Source organism: Seriola lalandi, unplaced genomic scaffold (assembly GCF_002814215.2).
Source record: "Seriola lalandi dorsalis isolate HSWRI2012SDOR001 ecotype SW California unplaced genomic scaffold, Sedor1 jcf7180002054334, whole genome shotgun sequence".
In the NCBI taxonomy this organism is placed as follows: Eukaryota; Metazoa; Chordata; class Actinopteri; order Carangiformes; family Carangidae; genus Seriola; species Seriola lalandi.
The window spans coordinates 1,021,195-1,032,983 of record NW_019524887.1 but is presented as its reverse complement, the minus strand read 5'-3'; the positions used below and the strand labels follow the sequence as shown (position 1 = coordinate 1,032,983).

Here is an 11,789-nt window from a genome sequence, read left to right as displayed (position 1 = left end):
CTGGGGTTTGAGATGTTAACCTGTAAATAATAAAACTTTTGCGCTGCTGGTGACATTTGCTGCTTGTGAAGGAGGGGAGGGAAGAGCAGAGACGGCTGGAGGGGAAAACTTGATGAAATTGAACCCCTTCCTGCATCATGAATATTTTCCACATCACCAGGAGGATGCAGGCACTTATCAGAGCTGTTTGTACCCTGGCTTCAGTGTAATTCACAGTCTCCACCAGGAAGAAGCTCATGTCTGATCGGTATTTAAACAATCCGCAGGACATAAAAATGGACAGAGGCAAAGCAGGGGAGAGGGCAGCGCCGCATGCTGGAACTCAATCTGCTAAGTAGGCGAGCTGCTGTTGGTGTCGCTGAATTACTGAGAGTCAGTTGTTGTAGTGCTGCAGCAAAAAAAAAAAAAAAAAAAAAGTCCTGGATGAGAGAATGACCTACATAATGATGAGCAGAGCTTGGGTGATGAGGCTTTTATGGAGTGACAGCTGCTCTACCTGCCATTGTCACCTTGACAGAGCAAAGGGACTCGTCAATAAACCGCCAACTAATGAGTGCCATTGTAGTTTATAGCATAAGAGAACAGGGACAACGTTATCCCACACGTCTGTCATATTAAGCGCACCCTCAACCACCTCCACAACCAATTTATGACAAAAGATTTTTTAGCTTATCCAGCACTATTGCGGGTCTCATCACTTTCTGAGCTCCCGCTGGTCCCGGCGGACTTGAGTGGAAAGTGTCACTCACTGAAAAACTTTACTGGGGGGGAGAGAACAGACTACTTCCCCATTTTCAGGCAACTGTGCCAATGCCCAGGTGCTCTTTTCAGGTGCTACAGTATGCAGTTTGTCTGACTGAGAGAGACAGGTCTGTGTCTGGCTTTCCTATCATCTCTGGCTGCTCTTTGCCTCAGTGTCAGCAGACTGAGCCTTCCTTCCTGTCAGTCTGCCGGAGCTGATGATGAATTATAAAAGGGCCTGCTCTCCCAGAGAATACAGATGTTTCCACACACACACACACACACACACACACACACACACACACACACACACACACACACACACACACACACTTCCACTCTTTCGCACTGGATGGCTCTACACTGTGAAAAGCTTTATCGTGACTGCGATACAGTCAATGGAAAATGAGGACTTATTATGCAAGCTCAATGAGAAAGCAGGGGCTAATTAACTTGAATGGAAACACGTTTGGCTTCTTGAGCTTTTCATCTCAAAGAAGGTTTCTGTTTGCAATATTTTCTTTGACTGCTAAACTCCATGTGCATATTTTTAAATGAAATATAGAACGCTCTTAATGACTATAAGACAGTTATAGGGAGTCATAATAATCCATCTGAAATCCTTTCAGAGGTGAACGTGCCAGTTAAAGCCACTTGTTTTTGTGAACCGACGCCCCCGCAGGAGAGAGTCGCCACTTGACAGACGGCTTGGTTTTGAGTGTTTGACTCGGTGGTCAGTATATAGCAGGTGCTGTGCATGCAAGCAGACAGACAAACTGAGCGGCCTCCGCCTGATTGGTATGCCATCTCTTTCTGGAGTAAGAGCAAACAGAGGGTTGTTTTAATTGAGACACTGAGGAAGAGAAGCAATGCACTAATAAACAGGTAATTATGCAACTCCCAGCTCCGCCAAAGCAGATTGTGAATCCATTAAGGCCTCTTCGCAAAAACGCCTCTTCCTTTTTTTCTTTTTTTTTTCCCCTCCACCGATTTTTTTTTTTTTTTTTTTCCTAAAGTGGTATGCAAAATCTCAATGCATGCAGCCCTCTTGTGGGGGAGTGAGGCTCTCGACGCAAAATTCATAACAATTAACCATCAATCAGACTTAACCTCTGGGGTCATGGTAAGTGCTCCTCGCCCTGCGAATCTGCCGGCCAGATTAACACAGTGACAAAATGTGCCTGTACATGTCAGCTAATCCATTTATTTATTCAGCTTTCTCCCAGACTGCCTGATTAATCGCTCCCACACCACCGATGGAAGGAAAGAGGGAAAGAGACGGAGAGAGAGAGAGAGAGCATGCTGCTCTGCTCGTTCAGAGGTGTGTAAAAGCGTGTGTGTGTGTGTGTGTGCGTGCGCGCTGAGCGGCAACAGATTTCCCCGAACACACACTTGACTGAGCATCAAAGAGTAGTTTGCAAGAGCGTATGTAAACAACGATGGGGATGTTCAGAAAGATATTCGTGAACACCTGCACACATCCACCCACACCACTCCCCAACCCCCCCACCACCACCACCACCACCACAAACAAGCAGACAACCTTAAAATCTCCTGCACATTCCAGCCCAGAGCGCCTCGCCAATTTTTAGTCAGAAACTTTTATTCTTACCTTGGGTGGCGATGTAGTGATTCGGCCTGTGGTAGCCCTGAAAACAGAGAACGAGAGAGTCACTTCACTTCCCTCCCACTCGTAAAAAGACCAGATGACGTGAGGTCATTTATCTCACTAAACACACGCTGACTATGATATTCTGTTTGTGAAGGTTCACCCTTACATCCCAACTCATCACAAACAGCACTTTACATCACTGAACAGAACAGATTTGAACTGTATTGAATCCCAGTCGACAGCTGTTGCCGTTTCAGATTGCCCCCTCAGAGCACTGCTGCTCCACCTTAAGAGGAATTGTTTGAGGAATGTTTCTGCAGCTCAAGAAATACTGTGCACAGTCAGTCTGCCAGCTGTTTGCCTGCTACTGTACAACCATTCAGTTCTTTGTTTCAACATCTGACATTGAGTGAGGGAAAATGCACGGGTAAAAAGCTTGTGACGGATGCTCCTGGATGCGAGGTGCATAAACACTCTCCATCACACACTCTATATGCAGCACACCTCTGGAGTAAGCAGCCAAAGTGTTGATAATCCCCAAGATACAACTAACAGCACTGATCTTCACAACAGGCCCCTAGTCTCACGGATTACTCTAATCCCTTCAAGTTTTTATTTGTGCAATTCCTTGTCTTCTCTCCTGAGATATGAGGCAGGAAACAAAACATTAGGACTTAAAGGCTCTTCCCCAGCCCTGCCTCCTCTTGATTGTCCCACTCCCCACCTCCCCGCACCCACCCCTGCTGCTCTGCTTATCTCACTCATATTCAATTTAACTTGGACTGTGATTAACGCTCCTCCAATGAAGGGAGAAAGACACAAAGGATATTTTCCTCACTCGCTCTCTCTCATCCACAGGGCTCCTTCAGCAATTCAGCTGTCCTCCATTTTTAATGACTTCTTTATCTCTGGACTGAGGAGGAGATTTGTTTGTGCTTTCATGTATGTTCTGTCAAGTAAAGTGGAGGCCCAGTACGGCGTCGGATTAGAGAGGGAGAGACAGAGAGGAAGCAAGGGCCCTGACAGTGACTGTCAGGTGAGTAGAGCTTACTATAAATGGACTTGCAGCTTTTTTCTGAGCATGTTACATTAGGTACACAAGAGTGTTTCTCCAACACGGAGATAAATGCAGAAACATCAGTGAAATTATTAAGTGAACAGGATTTGTTTCCACGGATGTGTAAATTACTAAAGAGGAATCAAATATATGTTCTGCTCTTTGTATTTTGCTGCACTGCTTATTACAATGATCATTTACATTAATTCTTTCCAGTAACAGTGGGATGTTGAATGTCTAAAATATGCAGTATGAAGTGTTTTCGCCTGTGGGCATGAATTTGTATTTTCAGTTTGAATATCATTAGACAGCCCACTTCTGCGAGTCTGGGGTGCCAACCATATCACCTGGTAAATTCATTTATATACGACTTATTTGCTTTCACAGATACATTTACAAGAAAATAAAGAAGAAGTGCCGTCTTCATCTTCTTCTCTGGCAATGTTTCATCCTCATGCTGTACTACATTAAAGGCAAAGAGCAGGGTAAGCCCAGATTACTAACAGGGCAACGGGAGTTACTGCCCCGAGGCCCCATAACCTTCAGAGCATATTTGTGTGTCAGTTGTTTTGTGGTAAAGGAGACCCTTGAAAATGAGCTGGTTCATCTCACGGGGTTCATCCTACTAATAAATGTATACAATTGTAATTTCAATTAACAGCAATAAGCATAACAAGCAGACTAGCTACTGAAATGGGCCCTAATTGGCTAGATTGTCCTCGCATCTTGAATATCAGCTGTTCCCAAGATAAATCTTATGATCAGTTATACGATACAATACAGGCCTACATGTACATTTTTCTGTAACTCTTGCAGTTTTGTGAAATTTTTCTGACTTTCTTCTAATTAGTGTCTTTTCCTTCAAATAGAACAAACAAATCTATCGTGTGTTTAAAGATAAAATCTGACGTTAACTCCAGGTCGTAACCGGTGACAAGAGGTTTTCTAGTAGACACAGACTGGTTTAAAGGGGCCACAAACCAAAAAAAGGTAAAAAAAATAAAAAAATAAAATAAAATGGGGGCTGTGGGCCAAAACCAAAACCTTTCCATTTGCCAAAACGAAACCATAAACATTCTGCTTAAGTTGCCAGGACCAGCTAATGTGAGGGAAAACAAATAAAATATGTTTCCTCATTATGTTGATAAAAGATATAATCTGGTTGGTTTCATGTTATATATGAAGCATATCTGCCTGATGCAAATTAGTTGTAAAAGAACATGAACATTTCAGACACAGGGGGTCGGGGCACATGACTGGCTTGATGTGTGTGCGTGCTTGCAAATTCTATCAAACCACTGCATTACCTCAGTATGCCACACACAACCCCAGCAAAGCTTTTTGCGCCCCATGTGCGCACAAAGACAACTCTGCAGAACACAGGCCATTACGTTATGTTTCCTTGCCTCCCAAATGCTTATGAAAATACTCAATCAGCTGAGGAGAAGAGAAACATACCCGCCTGCCTCTGCTTACTCATACATGACTCGAAATAATCGGCAGTATAATAGAGTACAATAACAAACACTGTGGGAAATGTTCTACACATAAGAGTTTATTGGGCAGGACAAGCTTTTAGATGGGTTAAAAAGCTTTCTGAAGAGCAAAAACATCATTACCCATCTGCCTGCATTTCTACTAAGTACTTTTCCCAATGAAGCTGGCAGAGCAGTGCAAATCCTTTTTTTTTCTCCCCCCATCCTCTTTAATATGCGTATATTCTTATCTTATAATGGGGCGCTCTCTATTGTGAGAGTCTTCTCCGCAGCATCCCTTTTCGCAGCATAATGGACCATAAACTGAATGGTAGGAAAGGTAAATAATTTAAGCCCCCTGCATTTGCTGTGGCACACCTTGCATTATGAATTTATGTTTGAAGGCGTAACAAGAGATTACAAATTACCACATTAGAGGGGCGGGGGGAAGAGAAGATGGGAGACGGAGTGAGATTTCTCTCCTAAGCAGAAAACCACTTAGGGAGTCAGGTACATCACCAGCCCATTACACATGGAGTGGAAGCATCTGCTCAAAGAGGCCAATGAGCTGCTGTGATTGGTCACATCCTGCTACTAACACTGCTATTAACAGCAAATCAGGTCAGATCAGGAGGTTCCATACTGTCTGAGCTAAGTGAGTTAGATCTGTTTTCAACGGGAGGTATGTCTCACGCCACTTTTTAATGACTTTTACTTACTGTAAAGGTATGCTGTGTCACTTAGGTGCATGTAAAAGCCGCGCTGCAAGTACTCTCCTGTGGTAAGAAGTATAACTAAATCTCTGTACAGGAGATAACTGCTGCCTCTAGTTTGATTCACTGCTCTGTTGAAGAGGTTTTCCAGTGGAGAAGGCAGCTGCCTGATATAGATATGAAGCAAGAGTGATGCTGATACGCACCCTGCAATCTTTTACAGTCTGCCCTTGCCAGGAAAAATGACAACACGGGGGTTGTTTGTTGAAATACTTAAAATGACCTCTGTTTACATTTTTCTTACCAGAAACCACTTAACCACAGCAGAAGCAAAAGCGGCAGTAGTGCAACTTTGTTATTGTGCAGCAAGGCATCTTAGTAAAGAAGAGGAGGGTGGGGTGGGAGGGGTGGATGGACAGCTGGGCGTACAAATAGTCCGTCTTTGTCAGCAGAGATCGCAGTTTGTATCACAGTTACTACTGGTGTCTTTTCACCATGACCATAACTGTTCCCTCGCCTCCACAAAGTGGTTTTAGTTGCCTAAACTTAACCAAACTTTAATCATAGAGGTGGAGAGTCGGAGGAATCTCATATTGTGACAGTAAAATCTGTTTCTATATATGTTTGGTTTATTTTAGGTATGACGAATTGTGGAATTCTTTTTGATAGATAAAATTATTCAAAGATAAATGTTACAATAAAGTAGCAGATTAACTACAATGATTTTCACTTGTTCTGTGTATGTTCTTTGTTTCTGACTGTGATTGTTCAAAGCAACATATTGTGCTCTCTTTGTGTATCTTGTGTTTTGTTTCAGTTTTATCCAATGTTATAACTTCGCTAATTAATCATCCGTGACACTTCTCCCCCCATTCCTTCTCATTTTTGGTTCTCAAAATGTGCTTGAGCTGTTGTTCAAAGCAAAACCCAAAACTATAACCTCAGTTCCCCCTTTGTGCCTGTTTGGCTTTTCTGTCACCCAGCGCTGTCAGCCTCTGATCTTTATTCCTCTTAATATATCCAATAAATGGAGTGATACAGCAGCCCTCTAAAGTTGAATATAAAGGCAATGTGTGCATGTATGAGTGTCCCTGTCTGTGTGTGTGTGTGTTTTTGTGATGGGCAGGCAGCAGGGGAAGCGCAGTCCCTAAGGCTCCCCCGTGACGGCGGCACCAGCGCCCTCTCTCTCCCTGAGAGGAAGCGCAGTGACCTTTGCGTCGGTGGCGCTGGCTGGTGTGTGTACTTACATCAACGTAATTTGCATTAATGTAATCGGAGCTCTGTTCCCCCTCCAGGGCCTGCAGCCTGACACGGGAGTGATCATCTGGAAGAGAGGCAGAGAGGAAGAAACCAGCATTGAATTAATCATATTAACGAGGGCATCAGGAGAAGAAAAGGGGGCGAGGGACGGAGAGGCAGACAGTAAAACACAGCAGCAAAGAGAGGAAAGTGGTGATGGACGATTGGAAGAATGAGCAGTGCAATTAAAAAGTGGAGCTGTAGAAATGCAACATGGCTGCTGTCATGTGACTTAGCGTACAATGATGCTGCTGTCAGTTTAAGACCTTGATGATTTGGACCAAATGAAATCAAGACCAAAAAGTTGTAATCAAAATTGTATTTTTGGAGGGTACTGACCTTACTGGAAGACTTTAAAAAACTTTGAATGAATGGTTAGTAATGTGTGAGCATAATGCAAATGCATTATAATAACCCACAACACATTTACTTTGAGTATACCGTATATACCCTCATTCACACCCAAATTAAAACACCAATCGGTTTTCTAAAGTTACGTAATGTACCTTCAAAACCAATAAGTGATGAGACAATCACCAAAGGTTGATCTTCAAGGTTTTACAGCGACAGCAGTGATTTCAGTTGAAGGAGGGTTAAAATGACATTTCCAATCAGCATTAATTGGCAAATTTGCATCGCAGCTCAGCTCAGGTTTGGATAAGTAGCAGGAATTAATTGTGAAATCAAATTTTACATTTTCATAAACACTGCTGAGGCTACATGTTATGTGCCATATGCCGCACAGCTTATTTCTCATAACTGAGAAAGACACTGCAGGAAGATGAATATAAAAGTAGATTGGAAAGGTCAAAGCTGCTCTCGTTGGCTGATAATAAAACTCTGTTTGAGCAGCTTATAGTTATCCAGAGTCACAAGACTGGCCAATAAATCAGCCAGAAGAATGGGAACGGCACACAAAAATTCATGAGCGCTGAGGAGGTGCTTTGTACACACATGCAATAATATTCCCATATCGGTTCTTCATGCGGTTCTCATCCTTCTTGGCAGAGTCCCATGGCGCTGACTGTCCTTCAAAAAAGCTCTGAAAAGACAGAAAACAGAGAACAGAGAGGGGGGAGATGAAATATGGTGTCATGTGTGAGCACTGTAAATGATAACCAGGATAAAGAACACAGTCTTCCTCTTTCAGCTCTAAAAAAGAAAAAAAAGAGGGGGAACATTGTAACCCAAAGGAAGACACACAGAGAGAGATATATTCACATAATTATTAGACATGAAACACAGGGAGGATGGTGTATCCCGGGAAGCTGTGTCAAACAGCGAGTACCATTAGGGCAGAGGCGGCGGGAGCCACGCTCAAACCTCTCCCCCTGCGCCGCTCTGCCGGGCGGAGCCACCCCAGCGGCTGTCTGTCTGCCTCATCTGAAGGACTCAATCAGCTCGTCGCGGGGAAAAATAAAGCCAGCTCATCGTCTGCAGATCAAAACTGCTCCGCTCAGATTACCCTCATGAAATATTTATCATCTCTTGCTGGGGAGATTTCCATTCTGATGGCACACCAGGCACAATTAAGCCAAATTATCAAAAATACATCTCCACTGCCAGTCCACCGCTGTTCAGCAGGGGCGGGTGGGGTGGGTTTGGCTCCAAGCCGGCTAGTCTGGGCAAAAACATGTTATTGTTCTGACTATTCTTTTTTTTTTTTTTTAATAGGAAGTTAATGCACATTTGAAAAGTCAGCTGATACATCAGAATGCAGGCCATCTGCAAATAAAGATCTGAGAGCATTTATCGAAGGTTAAACAGTTTGTTTGGAGAGTTCTTTTAGCGTGATTAGCCAGTCTGAGAGAGCTGGACGCACTGTCTTCAATCATCACTGCTCTAGGAGTTGATGGTTTCATTCATCTCGGCGCCATGGCAGGCAGCGGGCCATTTGTCTCGCAAATAAAGGCCTTTCAGACACCACACAAGGACATATTCCTGTATTAAGTCCTAAGGATTAGTGATTTCACTGAGAAACAGCTTTAATATGCTAAAAATACGTCCCATCCTTCCAGTGAAGATGGAAGCATGTCTCAGAGATAGATTACATAAGCCTCTCCTCCTGTGGCAGTATGTCTTGAGTAAATGCACGGGCCAATGTCATTCTCTCTGTCACTCTGAAGGATACAGGGCTAGTATTAAGCATCCGAAGACAAATCATCTTCAAGCTGAAAGGCGATACCTGGCAACTTTATAATCGTTCTCTCTTAGACTGAGTGACCCTGCCTGTCCCAGGTGCTACAGTCTCATTCCTCCAGCTGTTTGAGTCCTAAACTCAGAAAAAAATACATAATTACGGTGATCAAGTAATTTGTGTCCAAAGAGAGAGAAATTATTATTACTGTTTTAAATTTAAAGGCTAACACACCCACACAAGGATAAATTGGCTACCTGAAATTCACCAGACAGTAATGGAAAAACAACGGATGGCTCCATTTTTGTAGCAAAGGTGTGTGATGTGTTTTACTTCACCGCATCTGCAGGTAGTTTTTCACCATCCCTTGAATTATTCCCATTGGCCCACATCCAACTTAGTGCGTTTTTAATTACAGGCTACCTGCTGTACTCTAGTCCCAGCACAGTTTGTCTGCATCGCTGTTTCTTTGTCCGTGACTGCTTATTTGAAGTTTAAAGCACATTGCTTTCTCTGCATACAACCACTATGGGAGAACCTACATAAAGGCGGGAACAGAGCACTTGACATACACGCCATGGCAAAGTTAAAAATAAAAGGGGGTGGGGGGGGGGGGGGGGGGGGTGTAACACAAAGAAGCAGAATTCTTTCTTCTGAATTAATTAATCATCTAGTGTGTGAGAAAAGGAGACTCATTCAAACTGACTAGTGTTCACTTGTAGTTGGAGCTTCGAGAATTTCAGGATCACACGCTGGGCTAGTAGCAAACCGCCCCCATCCCTCCCACCCCCCCATCCCCTCACATTAAAACAAGCTGAAAAACAAGTGGAGCACAATGACAACATCACATTTTCGATGCAGTTGAAAGTTGTTTTCTGCTTCCTGTTTGCTCACTAAAACTGTGTCTCAACGTGCAAAAGAATTTAGACATGCAAAATATTTTGTTCTAGTTTATATCAAACGTGGCTTCATAAAGCTTTTGCAAAAGTATACACCTCAAGTTTGCAAAATGTGAACTGTGTTTTTCCATTTACCATTCATATCATCTATCCGGTAGTCCACATTGGTTGGTTTAGCTATGTGATAATGAAACGCTAAAACATTTGTTGACCCGCACCTCAGCTGTAGTATAGTGTCAGGAATTGCTGGTTTGAGTCATTGATATCTCCCACATCAATCGGTTTTCACATTAGTGAGTTATTCTGGTTGTATTGGAAGTACGTATGCTTTTGAAAAGCTTTGTAAAGCAACATCTGAATGAAGTCTTGGAGCATTCATGGATCTCACTGTTCCTGATTGAAAGGGAAAGACTTCAAAGAGACACACATTTTACACATTTCATCATCTGCACACTGTCAAACAGTTTAGTAACTTTGCGTAGCTTCTGTTGGTAAATGCCCTTTTTCAGATGTGATCATATATGTGAGATGTTTTTAATCCCACAGGGCCCTAAAGAAAAAAAAAAAAAAACAGCCAACAAGCACCATCAATCTGTCAGGTTTGTGATATCATCTACAAGTCTAAAAAAAAAAAAAAAACTCACAAATAACCAAAAGTATTGGCTTACCTCGTTTATCTGATCCAAAGTTAACGTACAGAATAACAAGAAGCATGGGTCAGAGAGAGATATAGTACAGTGTAAGTCAACAGGTTTAGAGGTGCACTATAGGCTCCAATCTATCATCAAAAATAAACGGTTAAAAAGGGCATTAACCTTAGGACAGATTGATGTAGAGAAGACAGCAGCGGAGCACAACATACAAATGAATCGCTCTAGCCAAGAGAGAATGAGCTCCGTTATACACTGTAAGCATCCCACACACATCCCACTTCTTTTTCTTTTTTCTTTTTTTTTGCAACAGGCGGTTGGCAGTTGTGGACAGCTAGGTGACAGCAGGGTAAAGGGACGGAGGCCAATGGTTCGTTGCGGCGCTGCTTCCTGTTGATTGACTGTTATGCGTTCGGCCGCGTGAACCCAAAACACCTTTATCCATAATGGATTAGGCCCGGAGGGCAGCCCAAAGCACTCCAGCCCTTCAATGATCTGATGCTACAGGTAGCAATGGGAGGCTGCATTATTTAATTCTGCCGTCATGAGGGGGAAGAGGGGAGTTAATTACTGATAAATCTGGCCCACACATAGTAGAACTAAACAGGGAAGGAGATGAAGGGGCGGGAAAGGAAAGCAATGAAGGAATGCGGTAGGTGTAGATAAGTAAGCTGCAGTAAAAAAAAAAGACATGAAGCAAGGGAGAGCACATAAGAGGTAAAGGATGTAAGCGGGGAGGAAGGAGAGAGATCTGATGCAAGTTAAAAAGAGAGAAGGTGAGGATGGGGAAAGGTGATAAAGATAGACAGAAGATGTAAGTATAAAAAAGTGGCAATGCTATCAGTGAAAAGGGTCAGTGTGATGTGAGATAGACAGACTGAAGTGATACAGATGAGATATTTAAAAAGAAGGATTTCAAAAGTATAGCTTGAAGCCACTCTGTTACAACCTGGCATCAGGGTGAGACGAGGCTGTCTGGTGTGGTGCTTAGGAACGGCAAGGAGGCTGGAGTGCCGCCAAACCCTGCCTGCCTCCCCCACACTAATGAGAGGAAATGAGAGTGATGCTCTTCTGGGGAAGAATCTTTTGTTTTGGTGTCAGCAAGAGGCATGGTGTCAGATTATGGATGCTGTTGTGTGACAACAGTCTTAGGAGAGCAGCGGGCTGCCATCGCCGGTTGCCTAATCAGACCTGATTCAGACGGGG

The 11,789-nt window shown here is 43.3% G+C and overlaps 1 protein-coding gene across 1 annotated transcript in view; it reads right to left on the bottom strand.

Moving 5' to 3' along the window:
• Positions 1–11,789, bottom strand: part of LOC111655882 (protein tyrosine phosphatase receptor type M) — a 149,163-nt gene that overhangs the window by 21,200 nt on the left and 116,174 nt on the right. The window contains exons 21-23 of the mRNA XM_087174279.1: positions 7,852–7,939; positions 6,846–6,922; positions 2,354–2,390 (exon numbers count right to left, since the gene is read on the bottom strand). Coding sequence (XP_087030405.1) covers positions 2,354–2,390; positions 6,846–6,922; positions 7,852–7,939 — 202 coding nt within the window. The remainder of the gene's footprint in view (positions 1–2,353; positions 2,391–6,845; positions 6,923–7,851; positions 7,940–11,789) is intronic.